This window comes from Mauremys reevesii, linkage group 4, assembly GCF_016161935.1.
Source record: "Mauremys reevesii isolate NIE-2019 linkage group 4, ASM1616193v1, whole genome shotgun sequence".
Classification (NCBI taxonomy): domain Eukaryota; kingdom Metazoa; phylum Chordata; order Testudines; family Geoemydidae; genus Mauremys; species Mauremys reevesii.
The window spans coordinates 42,631,329-42,649,027 of NC_052626.1; the positions used below are offsets into that span (position 1 = coordinate 42,631,329).

The 17,699-nt window shown below is 50.9% G+C and overlaps 1 protein-coding gene across 7 annotated transcripts in view; it reads left to right on the forward strand.

Moving 5' to 3' along the window:
* LTBP2 (latent transforming growth factor beta binding protein 2) overlaps positions 1–17,699 on the forward strand; it is a 143,554-nt gene that overhangs the window by 11,835 nt on the left and 114,020 nt on the right. For 5 of the 7 annotated variants that reach the window (XM_039533754.1, XM_039533756.1, XM_039533755.1 and 2 more), the window contains exon 1: positions 14,516–15,405. In XM_039533754.1, coding sequence (XP_039389688.1) covers positions 14,894–15,405 — 512 coding nt within the window. In that variant the 5' untranslated portion in view covers positions 14,516–14,893. Of the gene's footprint in view, positions 1–4,024; positions 4,108–4,210; positions 4,264–14,515; positions 15,406–17,699 lie in introns of those variants that run through there. The other 2 variants (XM_039533760.1, XM_039533759.1) reach the window with 2 other exon arrangements.

Consider the following 17,699-nt stretch of genomic DNA (forward strand, 5'->3'; position numbering starts at 1 on the left):
GGTAACATGGTGGTGGAGCTGAATTGGTTGGTTTTGGACAATATCCCTAGTGTAGGTGTTTTTGTTTTTGCGTTTTGGGTTTTTTATTATTATTATTATTTTATTTATTGTGGCTGTCTCCACAGCTGGAACCTTACAACCTGGTGGCGGGGGGAGAGATTCCACTGTCTAATCATTCTCACCTTTGGAAGGGTTTTCCTTCTCTCTTGCCTTGCCCCATGCTTCAGGGTAAGGCTAACACAGTCTGTCTCTTCTTGGCTCCCTCCCCCCCCCCCCCCCTTCCTGTAGCCCCTGGTGGCAGCTCTCCTATCTCTCTAAGGGAAGTGCCTTTCCTGCATTCCCAGCCCCAGGAGAGGCTCAGAAATCTCTGCCCTGTTAAGTGGTACAGTGCATGAGTCCTCAGCTTTGGGAAGGACACACTTGACCTTTGTCCCCTCTGAGATATGCTTTCCCTGGGGAGGAAGTTTTGATTCAACCCTTGAACAAAGCTCTGCCTGTAGGGAGCAGGGGGCCTGACCCTGCCTCAGAGAATGATGGATGGGGGCAGGGGGGTCAGCTTCACCCTCAGTGAGAGTGAAGAGACAAAAGGCCCAGTGACCAGTAAGCACAGAGGATCCAGCTCAGTTTATCAAGTAGCACAAAGCCACCTCCCCTCCCACATTGGCAAGAATAAGCTGCCCAGGATCAGATTGTGCCTCTGCCCAAGAGAGAAGCAAACTTGCTGGATAGGAGCAGATCAGAACGATGCCCTGAAGTTCCCTTCTTTCTTTGTATCTGAAACCCACTTCCCTTTTTTAGGGTTGACTCCTGTTCCACCCACTCCGTCTGAACCAATATAAACTTCTCCTCAGATTCTCCAGGCCCCATGGAAGCTCCTGTGCTATGTCTAGTTTAGTTCACTGCACCTGTAGCAAACTTGGCCCAGCCATATCCATTAAGCAAACACCTGCAGCTCAACATCTTAATTTCTCCTAAGCAACTAGCAGCAAGGCAAGTGGGACCCATGTGCACAGTAGCCTTTACTAAAGGCTGTGTTATGGTAATGCCTAGAAGTGCCAGTGAAGATCCCAAGGCCCCATTGTGCAGACACCGGGGAGGAGAAAAGAAGTGCTGTTATTGCCAACCTGTAAATGGGCACCGGAGGCACAGAGAGGAGGTATTTGAACCCAGGTATCCAGTACCTTACTATGAGGCCACCCTCCATCACTGTGGGATCTAGGTGCCAGAGGTGCTATTTAGAAAGTAGCAGCTCAGCTTGGCCCAGGCTCTTTGCTGCACCTCTGATTTTGGCATTCCCTTACGTGGAGCTGCTCTTGCTCATTGATTTCTGCAGGGAAGCTCTGCCACAGGCCATTTTGTGCTTACTTGTGTAGTGCTGACAGTGCTTAGTGCTACACAGTGTACATAATGCAGAAGCTGGTTCCTGCCTTGAAGTTGTCTGACCCTAAAGGAGAGACCTAGAAGACAGGACCTGCTGGGAGACCTACAGCGTGGAGTGACTCCGGCTTATTTTTCATTATTTCTTTCATTAAAGTGTAAAGCTCTTTTCTTGTAGGAATGATGGCAGAAGTGGGTTTGCATGAGAGAGAAGGTGTCCTGGAACCCTGCTTGTCTGTATTGTGGGGAGACCTGTTCAAAGAGGTGAATGTTCCACCATTGCCGGTGCATGAGCTCTCATCACTAGTCCCTCAGATGAGGAACAATTTCCTCACCCCTGCTCGTGTGAGTTTCCCCTGGGTTCTGTCAGCTTCTCTCAGTGATCACAGCACTCAAGATAAGTCTCACACAGTGAGGCAACTCTGAGAGAGCTGGGCTCAACCCATGGGGAGCTTTGAAGATTGGCACCAGGACCCTAAAGCAGATCCAGTAAGGAATGAGGAACTGGTGTTAGGCACAGGGCACCGGAGTGATTGTGCATGTACCTTTTTCTGTTGCTTCAGGTTGCTCAGTGCTGGGCTTGTTGAAGCTTTTATATGGCCCATGACCTTCAGGTCTCAGCTTCTCCAACACCTTCCTTCAGAGGATCTCAAAGCACTTTACGAACAAGTTAATCCTCCCACCTCTCTAGTGAGGTAGTTTGGAATTATTGGTAAGATGAACCCCAGAGTTGGCAGTGATGTACTTAGTATTGCACAGTGCCGATGGCAGAGCTGGAGCTAGAGCCCAGATCTCCACAAGATGCATATTTAACCTTGTTTTTAAGTGCATCTCTGGAGCATCTCAAAGTAAATATGGTGGGACCCATTTATAGTCAGCTGGGTTATAGAGAAATGGAGAGGCAATTCCAGCTTATTTCCAAGGCTAATCCCCTGGTATGGCAGCCTGGTGTGTACAGTGGACAGTGCTGCAGTCTACAGGCATTATCTTCACTTCCTGACTGAGCAGAGAAGGGAGAGGATGAGAGGAGAAAATGCCTCTATCCAATCAGGATGAAGTGAGGTGAGGTGGGGTGGGATATGGATAAGGAGTGACTTCTGATGTGTGCAGTAACTGTTGCTGGCAGGGAGTAGACAGGAGCCAGGCTGGCATTGCTGTAGCTGGGAATGAAGAGCTGGACTTCCAGAGTCTCCATCCTCACTGCACTTGCCATGTTCTGAGACCTGGTATGAAGGGCATGTGCGCCCTGTTACAGTGCCACTCTGCTTATAGTAACCCTGTGTATGGGGAGGGTGAACGAGTATGTTACTGGTGCACACGTTGGGACTAGCCAAAGGCCCTAGGGGAAGGGCACAAATCAGTAGCCTGTAGATACGCAGCATGTTGTGGGTCCTGGCTATATTTTACTCCAGCAACTAGTGGGTCTTTGCATTTATCATGTGTATGGTAATTAAAACATCAGTTAGCAGCTGTGTTTCTATAGCTAGAAATGCCTGGGAAGAGAGGAAATTCAATAGTGTTACAACTAGTGTTCTAGCTTGCACCTGTGTCTGATTAGTGTGGGTGTGACTGCACACTTGTGACTTCTGAGATGCTACTGAAAGGGGAGGGGCTGTGCTGCTGGAGAGAGCTCCAGGATGCCATATTGTGTCTTGCTCTCAAATCTCATTGGACGTTTCAACACTGAATTAAAGTTTGGTGTTTGAGAAGGAAATGGACAGGTGCCTTGCAATCCTGCAATAACGAGGATTAGTAGATGCAATTCCTAGCAGAGCCAATAGCCCTTAGCTCCAGCTTGACGCTGTCTCTGGTAATAGGTCACTGGGAGCCAGAGCCCAGACCATGGCTCTTTGGAGGTTGAATGCTGCATGTAAATAATGAGGCAGACCGGGCCCATCTCCCCAGACACATCCCACACAGCAGATTGTTTACAATCCTCACTCATTTAGTTTCCCACTGTTGTTTTGCTACAAGTGCTGCTGCTGAATGAGCTCTTCTGGAAGTGGCTTCTCCTATCAGTGAGTGCTGCTGGAGCTGGGGGGCTGGGAGACCCCACTTTGCTGAAAGAGCCTCACTGATGGGGTGCAGCAGGATTGGTGTCAGGAAGTGACTTGGACAGGCCATCTTGTCTCTGGGGGTTCCCTGTGTGTGAAGCCCAGCCCAGCCTGCTGTAGGGTGTAAGAAGGGCACTGACCATCCTTCCAGCCCTGCTGCTTCCTCCACTACAGAACTGAGACTAATTCGCTGCCACGTCCAGATTGTTGAAAACATTGTGATAAACTTCCAAACATCTGTTTTAAACCAGATGTGAGAGCCCTGTCTGTAAATTCTCTTCTGAAGAACAGGTGTGCAGTAATAACTCTAGCAGAAGCCCCAAAGCCAGCAGGGTCATCAAACTGCATATGAGCTCAGGGGCTGGTGCCTTCCCAATCATGCAGCATAGGAGAGCTTTGCTGGGAGTGTTAAGCATGTTAGGTGTTTGCATGCCAATAACAGTTTAAGATCAACACAGATTTGGTTTGTAGGAAGATTGAGGACCGGAATGAGCAGGACAGAAAAATCCACAGCCCCAAAGCACTCTGCTCTAATTTGGGGTCAGAGCGCCCCCTGAAGGCTCTTTACCCTGGTTGCTAGGGCAACATAGTGATGTCCATGGGTACATTTGGTTGGGAGGGCCCTATCATTCTCATGGATGGAGCATGGAGCTAGATTTGGACAGCATCCTCGGTGGTAAGTGGTATTCTATGTGGGCGTGATTCTGACACCTCCAGTGGCTGTGAGATTTGGGAAGAGATCCTATGTCTCAGATCTGCTCCCTGTTGTTTCTTGCCAGCTCTGAATCGCCATCAACTCCAACTCTGCTGCTGCAAGAAGATGTATGCTAAAGTGAGTCAATTTATTCCCATGTCCCCAACCCCTGGCAGGCCATGTCCTGGAAATCTGGGAACTGGAGTGTGGAGGAGGGAAATGCCTGAGCTTATGTCCTCTGTGGGGAACTGTACCTTTAAGAGGCTTGGGCAAGGGCTAGTTGGAACCTGTTTTATTGTTATGCACAGTCTCATGTTACACAATGCTGATCAGTTGGAACTCAGACACTGAATGAAGTGGACCGCCATCAGATTCCTTGCCTTGGTATGCTCTCCTGCTGGGGCTGGATCCCCAAGGTCTGCACTGTTCTGGGGTGGAGCAGAGTCCAGTCCCAGGGAGAGAGTGAAATGTAGAATATGGATTGGCAGATGAGCTCCTGGGAAGGCAATGCAACACAATGGTGTGTGTATAAGTACTAGTGCCCACTGTTGGAAGGATTGACAGCCATGCTCCAGTGTCATCAAGTGACAGGTGGGAAGTGCTTGTGTTGCTAACCAGCTCCTGTTTGACATACACGAGCTAGGATGCAAGGAACAAAACAAGGGAGACCTAACTGTAGACAAAAGCTGCAGCCCCAGAGGACCGGAGAGGAGAAAGCATGCTTCCCAGACCTCCCACAATGCCCCAAGATCCTGCACTCTTGGGTGGTTTTTAACTCCCGATACCCATTGGGTGACAAATGTAGCCAACCAGGCACTGGCAGTGATGCTCCTGCATTCCACCTCCGTAACCAGAAAGGAGAGAGCTGAGCTAGTGGTGGGAGGTGAGGACTGACTGAGAATAATAGGGCGGTTTGCAACCATGCCCCTGGAGCCCTTAGATGCTGCATGGTAAGTCTTGAGGAGTGCACTACACCATTAGCATTTAGGAAAGCAGATGTGGAGGAATTAAGAAATGTAGGGTCATGTCAATGCCTCTAGTCCTCCCCATGAAGGAGATGAAAGGGACATTAAATTGGGGCTGGGGAGGGACTGAGCCAAAGTGACAACACTGTACCCCCACCCACTGGAACCCCCTAGATGTGACCTCCGCACAGTTGGGGCTTTGAGATGCTGTTCTCGTTCCTTCTGATTAACCCAAGACAAGCTGCCTTTTGGTGCCATTCCATGGAGTCATTGCTTTGATCTCCTTAGGCTGTGTCCCTGGCTTCTGCGAGTGCCCTTCCCCCAGGCTGATACAAGACAGAAGCTGTCCCACTCATTCAAGTGTAGCAATAGCTATCTGGGGATTAACCTAGTTCAGGCTGCATTGGAGTCCAGTGCTCTGGCTTTGTACTGATGTGCATTAGCAGGGATATCCCCAGTTGTGTTGTGATAGCAGCGCACAGAGAGGTGGGGGGAAGCTATCTCGGGGGTTTGCCCCACTACACAATCCATGGCCTTAGTGTAGGGTATGTTGCGGGGAGGGGTGTTACAAGGAAGGTGGGGAGGGAATGTCCCCTATCCTCGCAGCACGTGCTGCCCTCTTGACTGCTAGCCCTAGTTCTGGCACCACTCCCTACTGTGCTGGGCTCGCCAGTCTCTCGGGAATTCACACAGTCACCTGGGCTATTAGCATTGCATGTGTGCACTTGGCTGTGGAAAGCTGCCTAGTCAGCTGGACAGAAAAAGAGTGGGAAGAGGGAGGAAGAAAGGAAAGAAAACTGTGAAAGGGATGTGTTGCATCGCAAGAGCAGGAACGAAGTCCAAGCAGAGAGAGAGAGTGTGTGTGTGTATGGATCCATCTTTATTCATTCCCAGCATGCTCTTATATACAACATGATAAGCAATCACAATTGCTAATTAGTTAATTAAACCCACACAGCCGCAGCTGTAACTCATAGGGTAATTATCATTCTACACACCTGTCTACCTATTCACAATTAGCTGGCCAATGAGAACAAGCCCAAGGCCAGCCCTTCACACACAATTCCAATCCAGAAGCCTTCAGCATCTCACATTCAATCCCACAGGGATGGACTGAGAGTGTCCGAGCCCAGGACAGGGCTGGGGTAATGACCAGAAAGCATTCTAGGCCACTAAGTGCAATTCAGAGCTGTGGTATGAATATCCCTGATTCCACCTCATATCCCTATTGTCAGGTTATTCAGTCATCTGAGCCAGGGTGAGGGGTGGGGAGGCGGCTCCCATCTACATGGGAAATGGGTGCTGCCTCTCTGCAGCTTCTAGCCCTTTGCAGCATCTGGTGACCAGACCCTGTTCAGAAGTGCAAAGCAGCTTTGCACCTCACATGGCAGCTGCCCATGTTTGCCATGTAACCTGCCATTTCTAGGTCCTTCATGCTAAGTCCAGAGTTAACTGTGCATGAAGATTAATCCATGGATAAACCATAACAGTCACTGGATCTTGTTTCAGGCCCTGCAGGAGTGTGACATGCACACAGGTATACAAAAGGGCAACAGCAGAACCCCTTGGCTGCTAGCAAGAGAGTCCTTTTGCATTACTGTGATATCGCTGGGGAGCTGGATCCCCAGCCTATGAAGTCACAGCTGGGAAACTGGAAACCCAGTCTGGTGCCTCCACCTTTTATCCTATGGGATTGTAATATGTAAAGGAACTACAAACTCCCTAATCGCATGACGACTGACTTCCCTACCTCTGATGTCACAAATCCACCAGCCAATAGCAATGTTGTTGTTTGCTCATTAATTTATTAATGAGCTCTTAGTAGTGACTCAAAATCACTCTGCCATTAATTGTCAGCTGAGATACTGGTCTGACCTTTCATGCTGCTGGTTCAGCTCCCAAATCGGCAGGAGATCAGCTAGGATTCTGCAGTGGGGGTGACTGATACTCTCAGGCTGGCAGAGTGTACAAACAAACTAAAAAACCTGGTTAGAATCAACCTGCTGAAAATCCACATTGTCAACAACCAGCTTCTCTTTTAACTTGAACTGCCAGGGTGGTGACTTACGAGATTCCCAGTCTAAACCAAAACTGCTGGGCAGCCAAGCTAAGTGTTTTACTTTAAGGGAAATGGAAACCCGTCACTCCTTGTTCGGTAGAAGAGAAAAGGAATGAAACAGCTTTAATCTGAAGCTTGGGTCCAAAAAGTGGTGAATGGTGGTTTTGTTCTTGTTTTTAATAAAACTTAAGACGGTACTGAAGAAATTCAGTGGGTTTTTTAGGAAAGTTTAATATAGTGGAACAGAAGATGACTTTCTACCTGAGCCCTGACTTTCCTCCTGTTTCTTCTCTGTCACTGATATTTGTCCCTCTTGAAGTCCTTGGGTCTATTCTCTTCTGGGTGTTCTTGTTGCCTTGGAGAGATGTGCCTCAAAAAACAGATGGGGAAGATCAAAGGGGCCAGGCTTCCACTAATACAGGCTGTCTGGGTTGCAGTGTATCCTAAAGTTGGTTTCCTGTTCTCAGGCCTCTTGAGAGTTAAGGCTCATTTTCTCCTCACTTCCCTCCACCTGTGCAATGAATATTGATGCTTCAACTGTCCTCTTGAGGCAGCCATCAGAATTAACACCCTACTGAGATGCAAGAAAAACAAACTCTTTCTGTCCTTTTCATGGTCCTCCTACAGGTAGTGCAGAGACAGAGATGTGCTGCTGTTTGTTCTTCGTCCTTTCTATATACATACCCTGCTAGCAAACGGGGAGCACACCCCTTTCTTGGAGCTATTGTTTCAGGTGTCTTCTCTCTATACTGCATTGGTTACATTTCAGTCACATTCCAGCTGCTGGTGGGAATAGTCAGTGATGGAGCAAAGAGGCTTGAAATAACCACCATTAAACAGGGAGCCTGCTGGATTTCAAACGGCAGCCTCACCAGTGCCTTTCACTAGCCATATCACATGGCAAACTCCTATTTGACTTGCTTTCCACTCTTGTCCCTAGAGGTCTCTCATCTGTTCCTGCTGCCCAGCTTTCTCCCTCCTTTGGATAGACATGTTTATGTATATTTTCTTGTGTTCTAACCTCCTTCACTGTGTGTGGCCTGAGCCAGTGTTAATGTGAACACACATGTTTAGACAACAGTATCCCCAAAGTGCCTGGCCATGGGACACCCAAATGGTTGGCCTATGCCTCCTTCCTTCCTTCCTCCCTCTTGGAGCTGGTCCTGTTTAAGTGAAAGCAGAAGGAACGCTAAAGCCAACAAACCCAGCTCATGATTAGGAGGTGCTGGACCGCTTCTCTCCTCTGTTTCCTGACAGCAGCCCATCACTGACACATATGGCTATTCTGCCTGATGAGCCCTTCCCCAGGCTGGAGTGTGCTCTGGTGCTCTCAGAGAGCTGGCGGAGGTGGCTGTGCTTTCTCTGTGTGGAGCTATTCCCCTATTGCTCAGTAGTTGCCCACTTGCCCACTGGGGATGTCGTGTTTCTAGTGGAACAGTGTCCTGTAATCCAGAATATGCTGAGCTCTGTGTTTTATGGCAAAGTCATGAAGCTGGAGTTCTATTCTTGGAGACTTTTCTGGATGCTTTGAGTCCTGAAGCTGTCTCTGCTGCTTGGTGATGTCCTCTCTGCAGGGTCCTGTCCAAATGACTCTTGGGCTTTCTTCATTTTATACTTTTGTCTGATTGCCGTGGCCCTGGCTGACTCCCCTGAGGTTGCATCTCCTGTCTCTGTGTGAGACATCTCTTCTCTGAATGGGCCCATATAACATTTTGAATGTCTCTAATGGTGTATGTTACCTATCGCATGCTAAAGAAATGAGGGTAAAGGTCTGAGCATCTCCATTTTCAGAGGGATAAAACCTCATGAGATGTGTCATAAGGCTGATTCCACTCCCCACCAACAGTGCCAGCATGGGTGGGCAGGGGTTCCACCAGAGGGAGTGCAGGTTGTGACTCAGGGCCCCTGTAGGCTTTCTCCGGCCCTGTACATAGTAAAACATTCACTTTTTCCTCTCAGCAGCCAGCTCCCGAATCTATGGAATGCATCCCATCTGCAGTGTGTTACGGATGTGCTCATCAATAGAGGAATAAGCACATGTGGGTTCTGAACCTTTCTGCAGAGAATGAAAAGGAGCTAATTAATCTAAGGAACATGGTGTCAGGAGCCACATCTGGGGGCCAACTGTCCCTGGGAGTGTGAATCCCAGGTGCTGTATAGCTCTAGAGTCAAATTACAGGGGTGATGCAGTCACAAAGGACAAGAATGCAGTGACACTGAAGTATATAAACCCTGTATGTCTGAGTCCAGGGCCAAAGGAACCCTGGCCTCCATCATCTCTGCCTTGAAGGGCCTCTCTCCCATTGGCTGAGGGCTAAAAGGGAATTGATTCTTCATGCTAATCCCTCCAGGGAAAATTGAAGTTCAGGATTGGACCTTGCCCTCCTCAGCTGGGAGGTGAATCCAGCCTCCATGTTCTTCCTATCTTGAGTTCCCTAACACTTCATGCACCCACATCGCTCTGTTCTAGCAATGGGCTTAACTCTGCCCCTTGAGCAACCCCCTCTCCTAGGGGAAAAGGAGAATTGCAGCACCAGCACAGCTACACTCTGTTCCATCTGTCCCCTATGCTGGTCTGAAGAACGCACTCATCCAGTGGTGTCTCCATGGTCAGTCTCGTCCTCTGCTTCTTGGCAGCACATTAGCTGGGACTTGGAAAGCATGTGATTTGGTGGGGTGACCACCTAGGTCAGCCTCTGAGCTTGTTCTTTCTTTAGACACTGCCTCTCTGGGTCTAGGAGCTGTTGATCTCTGCAGCTAAGCTGATGCCAAGCACTACTACCTAAGTGTTTGTCTACATGGAAAATTAAGTCAAATAACTAAAGGTGTGAATTTAAAGTGCAAAAGTGAATGAAGCCTTACATCTGTATGAGAGCATCCACACGGGTTTAATGTGTTTTTATCCAACACACAAAATTCACATCTTTAGTTAATTCGGCTTAACTTCCTAGAAAAGCCCTCTATTCCCAGCAGCAAATGGCCAGATGGCCCAGTCGCCAGAGATCAACTGTCAAATTCAGGGTTGTTGGCTTGCTTTCTCATCATCGCTCCATTGCTGATCTCGGCAAGGATTGTAGGTGCATCGCCCTGAACTGTCCAAGCTCTGCTGTCTGGGGAGTTCCTGAGAACTGAGCTATTTCATGTGTGTCTGCTGAGCAACGCATTGAAATCCAACTCCTGTTGCAATTCCCCACCGACTCTGCGCTTCCCCATTTCTAACAGACAGGATGAGTATGAAATGAGTCACTGCAGCCAGAGAAGTGCCAATGCCTAGAGGACAGAACACGGAGCCCTGCGCTGAATGTTAGCCTGCAGCATGGGCTGAAACAACACTGCCTCTCGACCCACACCTACCAACCGGCGCGGCTCTAATCAAGGCTTCCAGTGTTTGCATAGCACCTGTACTGGAGATGTGTAGAGAGGAAGAGCTCTGCAGTAACAAAGCAGAAACACATAGCTTTGTGTCCCACACTCATGAGCAACTCTAAATCAGAAATGGGGGTGCATGGCTCCAGAGCATCCCTACAATAACAAGCTACTGTTTGCACGTTTAATGATGGAAAGAGTTTAATGTCCAACTGCTATGGGGTTATTGTAAACAGGGAACAGCAAAAATGATTTTAAAAGTTATGCAAGCTCCCTGGGCCTGGCTCCACAGGAGCCTGAGGCGGAGGTAGAGGTGGAGCAGCCTGCATGAGGTGTTGGAGGGATGAGACCATTAATTGCTTTGGTTGTTTTATACTTCACCTTGTCAGAAAGGAAACCGATCCCCTCACCCTCCTTAACTCTCCCATACCCATTGGTGGCTCTGGGCTGGTGCTGGCCCCCAGAGAGGTTTAATCAGTTGGGTAAAGAGCAAATTTATTCTTTGATCCAAATGGGAGCAGCAGCGGCAGCACCTCCTGTGCTCAAGCCCTAACATGGCAGGAGCTAGAAGAATGTTTGCAGTTGTTTCAGCAGAATCTAGTTTTCAGCAAAGCCTTGGGCTCCGGATCCTTGTTTTCCAAGCCTTGTTTATGGCACTGATAATTCTTTAGTGTCAGGTTTAGACACTAAGCATTTTTTCCATTGCTGCATAAGAAAGTAATTAGGTGAAGATGGAAAGGACGTTCTCCCTTAGAACAAAGAAACCAGCAATGGCTTTTATCAGGCTGTGCTCTCTGGATCCAATAGCTATGTACATGCTATCACAAACTGCTTCCTGGACAGAGACTCAGCCTCAGCTACAGAGAGGGAAGGGTTGATTGCACATTGGAAAATCCCAAAGCACCCCTTGGATTTCCTCAACAAACGGCTTCATTGATAAACCAGCAACCGCCACCAGGGTCAAATGCCAGTCCAGCCAGCTCCCGTCACTCCTCGCAGACTTGGGTAGACACAGGTAAGTGCTGTAACTTCAGCTGCAATAGTATATCACTTAGTCTCTCTCCTTGATAGTTTGGGCCAAAAAGAAAAGAGAAGCTCCTATGGACTCCAGCTTAGCCCATGTGTTTCCACTGCCAGCTCATTAACCCTATAGTGGCTGGATGACAATATAACATCCTGCACAGAGCACTCTGGTTTTCTCTGGCCTAGCTTTAAGATGAGATTTGAAGAGAGGATGTGACTCAAGGGCCAGTAGGGAGGGGGTAGGTGGGTAGAGAGAGAGCTGGTTTTCCTCCCTTCTTTGCCTGGTCCATCCTCCCTTGCCCACACCATAGAGAACAGCGGGGAAGGGGTAGGAAGGAGACTAAGCGCAGGAAAGCGGTGGGAGCTGGCTGCAGAACAGGTGGCTAGGAAGGCAGTGGGGGAATCTGAGAGCCAAAAGGTAAAGTGGAGTCAGGAGAGTTCTGAAAATGAGGCGCAGGCATTAGAATTGGCTGTAGAGCTGGGTGGGCAGCGAGGGTGGTGATGGAGGGTCTGCAGGGGCTGTGTGTGTGGGTAACCTGGCCCCACTTCCTGGCCGGAGGGAGCTAGTAATTAGCTTTGCCAGCATAGGAGGAGATGGATGTTCAAGGACTAGGATGACTTTGAAGCTTTTGGCCATAGGCACAAAGTTCTGGCCCTGACCAGGAGCTCAGAGGGGGGGAGGGCAGTGCTTAAAGTGTGGTGTGTGTATGTGTGGGGGGTGCCCATTATTCTCTATAGTAATGAATGACATCCCATCTGCCTATCCCATCTGTCTTCTCCAGCACCGCCATCCATTTTGCCCCCGCATGCCCCCAGCCCTACCTCTGCTCCTGGTGCAGCTCCAGGGGTTCTTCATACCCCTTTCCACTGCCCATGAGGGCTGCAGCAGAGTTGGGTTCTGCAGGAGGGAGAAGGGAGGAGCAGAGGATCTGTCCCTGTTGCTCACTCTAAGGGAGTGGGGAGCACGGCTGCCCTGAGCTATGGGCACTTGGGCAGCGCTGAAATGTGGCCCTGCAGAGACCCGGCTCAGCTGTAGAAATGTCACTTGTTGGGTTTGCTACCCCTTCAGACTCGGCTCACCTAAGCCTGCAGGTGGCCTTTAGTGCCGGGGTTGAGACAACCACTGGCAGGGAGAACAGAGCGTTTACATTGGAAGCAGGGAAGGAGACAGCTGGGACCTCTGCTTCCATCAGGAGGTGCCCAGGAGAGTAACTGGTGGTACTGAGAGCTTCCCCAGTGTCCTGGAAGGTGTGGGCAGCACGAGGAGCGGGTGGGAGGAGAGGTTCCCTCCTCACCTGTACAGAGCAGAGCCCCTGCTGCCAGTCTGTCCGGAACAGTTGGAGCTGGGTGAGGTGAGAGGCAGCCCCCTGCTGCTGAGACACTGAGGGAAGGAGGGTGCAGAGAGGACAGGAGTGGGCGAATGAGAGGGGCCAGTTGAGGTGAGCTGTTGTAGGGGGAGAGGGCCTTGTAAGGCTGGTGATGGAAAGGGGAAGGGTCTGGATGCAGCTCCCCTGGATCTGCCAGTTGTGCAGAGGTCGCAGACCTGCCCGGGCTATCAGACAAAGGTGGATGTTCAGGGCGGGGCGAGTCAGACTCTGGCATGAGCTAGTCCTGGGGTCCAGTGGGGTAGTTTTTTCCACTGGTGAGTCACGTAGGAACAGTGGATATACAGGTGCTCAGGTGACCTGCTGGGATTTGTTCAGATACTGACCACCCTGGAGCTGCAGTGAGGTCTGCCCTAGATATTCTAACTGGCAAACACCCCCAGCAGGGCCTGCCCAGCGGCACGTACCAAACAACACCCCTCTCCTCGTGGGCACATGCCACTCTCCTCCCTGCCTTCCTTGTGCCCTGAGATACGACAAGATCTCAGTATGCATTTAACAAGCTTGTGCCTGCAAGTGAGGAGAGCAGTCAGACTACCACTAATAGTGTGTGCCGCCGGAGCCTCTTCCACCAGTGGATTGCCAGGAGAGGGAGTTCAGCTTCAGACCCTCCTGGGAGGAAAGTCTGTCCTTGTCTCAGTTGAGAGATGACCACGGTGGGCAGAGGAGCGGGGAGGTGACCTGGCGAGGACGCAGTCAGTTGGTAGCGCTGAGATCAGGACCCTTGGCTGTTTTTCCGCTAGATCACTCCCATCTCTTGGGACTAGAGGTGGTCTTTTCAATCATTGCCTAATTGAAAACACCAGCTGCTCACGTTGGAGGCTGACAAGGAGGAGGCTAGTGCTGCTCTTCTCCATCCTGCCTGGTACTTTCCCTGGCCTTATTTCCTGGTAGAAAGGCTGGTCTTGTAGCTGAAGGATCTAGAGCTTTGGCTAGGCCTTTTCTGGCCTGGCGCCATGGATGTGAAGAGATGAATACAATGAAGCATAGAGCTGGGACTTGGGGGATCTAGCTCAGAGGCTGGTCCACTGTCTGACCTTGAGCAAGGCAAACTTCCCTTCTCTGGGCTTCAGGTTCGCCCTCTGGGAAACGGGACTAACAGTCCTCCTGCCTTCCCCGGGTATGCAGGCTAAATGTGTTGGGGTTCGTTCAGAAGATGCTAGCCCCTGTGGCATAGGGGTGAAGGGCCCTGGCCAGAGGTATATTCTATCTCTGGGGCTCCCCCATGTACCCCTACCTGCCCAGCTTCACTGAACGCTTACAGCTGTGGTGAAATTCTAACACTTGCTGCGAGCTGGGGAAGCTGAGCCACAGGCTTGTTCAGCAGCAGGGAGGGCTGAACACAAGCTCTCTGAGCAGGCGGTGGAAGGGCCTCCCTCCCCGGTCGCTCATGGGTTAATGTTTCTCTGTTGTAGTTTGTTTCCCTTTGCCAAAGTGGGTGTTGCTGGAATGTCTCCTCTGGTAAGGAGGGGGCTGAGCTGTGTCCTTTGCAGAGGGGCGATGTCAGCATCAAAAAGACACAAAAGGGGGAGGTTTCCAAAAATAAAACTCCATCCCCTCCAGACTCTGCCAGTGCCAGAGGCAGGCGAGAAGGTGCTTGGAGCTGTCTGCAGAGAGCGCAGTCTCTGACAGCCAGGGGAGAGGAGGGATTGGGAGTTCTCCTTTCAGGGGTAGGAGGGACGGCTGCAGCTGCTCTGTGCAGCCCACGCTGTTGGGTTTGCTGTGTTACCTTCGCCTCAGGCTCTCCAGCTCCTGCAGGCAGCAGGTACTGATTAAGCGCCCCCCCCCCCCACCTCCTCCAGCACATGGCAAAGTGAAGGAGTTAGAAGGCTATTTCAGGGGACTTGCTCAAGGAACTTTGCCTAGTCTCTTTCCCACAAACTCCCGTTGGATACTTGGCTTCATGGGGCTGTCAGCCACACGCTGAGTGCTCTCTGCTCCCTTCAGCACTTTTCTCTCGGGCAGGCACCATGAGGGGCTCCTGGGGCAGTTTTCTCCCTCTCACTTTAGCTCTTTTCCTGGGACTTGGGGATTCTCAGAGAGACTTTGCTGGAAGATTTGACCCGAGTTCTTCATTCCGAACTGAAGCTGGGAGCAGGGACACAACTCGGCTAAGGCTGCGGAACCAGGGTAGTAACTTGGGACCCACGGGCAAGGTATACAGCCTGTTCCGGGTGCACAGCCCTCCTTCTGCCTCGGAGCACCTCCCAGCAGCCTCTCCTGTGGATCACCCAGCCTGGGTGAGGAGCTTGACAGGAGAGGACAACAGGGAGCAGCCGTCTATTCCTCCAGATCACAAACTACCTGCTCCCCAGAGCGCCCGAGGCCAAGTCAGCAACTTGAAGGCAGCTGCAGACTCTCCAGATGGGACCCCTGCACAGAGGCAGAGGATGGACTCCTCACGCCAGCGGCAAAGAAACGGGCTCAAAGCTCGGACAGTGCCCAGGGCAAAGATGCAGAATGCCAGAGGCCGACTCATGGGGTAAGTGCAGCCAAAGGGGTCTTGCTGCAGGACCAGGTGCCTAACATGACGACTCCTATTGCACCGACTAAGAGGTCTGAGCTGGGAGCAAAAGGGCCAGAAAGGTCCCATCTTCAGGGGACCTCAGTAAGTGGGGACTCCAGCCCCAAAGCTCCAGCTACAGGAGGGACCTCTGGTGTTGGTCCCATATCCACCTGCTCTTTGCTCACTAACCAACCATCTGTGCCCACTGGCACTGCACCTATGCCATCCCTAGGAGGCAGAGCTCCGATTGTCTTTCTCTCCGAGGTCACTTACCCACTTTCTGTCCCATGTGCAGTAATAAGGGCCAGTCTGTGCTCAGCTTCAGCTGTGCTGACCCTCGTCTGCCCCTGGCACACAGCCCAGCGCCCAAAGCAGCTTAGGAGTCAGCTCAGTTACTTGCTGTAATAATATGTGTATGTCCCCACGTGCGGGAGGAGTTTGTGCTCCGTCTCAGCACAGAGAGCGTGTGTGAGAGCACACGCATGACGTGTTGTCTGCAGCATTTCTCCTGGGTGTGTAGCCTTGGAACGGGCTGGTTGTGCTGCTCTTCTTGCATGGGTTTGCGGCACAGCAGGGTTGCTGTGGGTCACACAACTGAGTTGCATTGCAGGCTGTAGCTTTTGCTGCCCTGCTCGTACAGGGGTTTTGTGTGTAGCTGTGCAGGAGGTGGGGAGTTGCTGTGCAGTGTGTGTCTGTGGGGCAGTGCAGTGGGGTGGGCTGTTGTGGCCCCTGCTTGGCTTTGGGGAATGTAGCTGGGTTGCCATGGGCTCTGACTGCAGGTACTGGCCTCTTGGCACATTGCACCTGGAATGGGCCCTTTGTAAGTTCTGCGTGCAGTAGATTCCAGCTTTGCACAGCTCCTGCTGGCTCAGCTGAAGGAGGCTTCCTATGACTTGCCCGGCACAGCTGCCTCCAGTTCCAGTCCCTGCCATGGTAATGTGGAGGTGGCGGGAGGGGGCATGTGGTGGGCCTAGAGACTCTGCAGAAGAGCCCTTGGCCCTGTGCTTCCTCCCTCTCCTGCCATTTCCCTCCCTGCTCCCCTGCCCTGGGTGCACCTCTCAGCTCACTCTGCTGGTGTAGTGGTGCTCATGAAGTCACCCTCCCTAATCAGTTAGGAACACCCAAATTGCCACTCATGGCCACCCTCTCAGCATAGTCACAGGATAATGGCAGAGAGGGCTGGCTGGGGGCTGATTGCTCAAGTGCCTTCTGACATGTGAGCTTAGTGGAGACTCACAGAAACGCTTTCTTTCAACACTGAACAAGGAACTTTACTAGAGTAAGGAAAGCAGCGCTATTCCTAAAGTTCCCCCCCCCCCGCCTCACTGCAGAGCTTCTGCCTAGAGCTTTCCTCTGCCCCATCCCACCGGCTTCCTACAGCAGATTTAAAGTAGCAGCACGCACAGCCTTACATCTCTTCCCCTCCTGCCACCCCCACCCCATTGCTCTATAAACATATTTAATAATAATTAATAGTTAAGAACAAACTATAGCTCTGGATGAGCCTCTGGCTTCCTCACTCATCCAGCACTGCTTACCCTGTGGCCCTGAGGTGGGGCTTGTCCAGTGGATTCACTTGGATTATCAAATCCCATTCAGTCTGTTCAGGACACTTAGCAGAATGATCACCCTCCACTAAGGTTGTGGTGTAAGCATCATTGCTCTTGGGATCACATGGCAATTCAGCTGGGCTTGGGGAATCAGCTGGAGATGCTGCCTGCTACCTCTGTAATGAATACCCAGATCAGTCTCAACCATGTTCTTGGGCAGCAGCTACTTACGGACAAAAGCGGATGTCCAGTTTTATCAAGGGTGGGTGGTCTGGTTTAAGGTTGGGTGGGGGGTCAGGCTGCAGTCAGATGGCTAAAGAAGAAAACCTGAGACTTCTTAGAAGTAGCAGCTCTCATTCTTTAAACAGGATCACTTAGGATGAAGATTTACCTGTGAGGATGGCTGTGTTGACCCACAGGCAGCTGAGTTTAGTTTACTCTCATGACTGTTGTGGGGAAGCCATATAACTCAGAAGAGCTAATAGGTAAACTTTAGTTGTAGCATTCTCTTAACAATCTGAACTGCTCCCTCCACCGGTCTATTCACTTGTGGGTGATGAGGGCTGGAAGTAAAATCCTTGAAATCACACTGCATCCCAAAAGCTTGGAACATGGAGCTGGCATATCGTGGGTCATTGTCAGGGACTATTTATTTCGCCTGGATGCCAGGACAAGAAAAGTTGCCTTGTTAACTTTTCTCTGACCTGCTGGCTTTGGGGG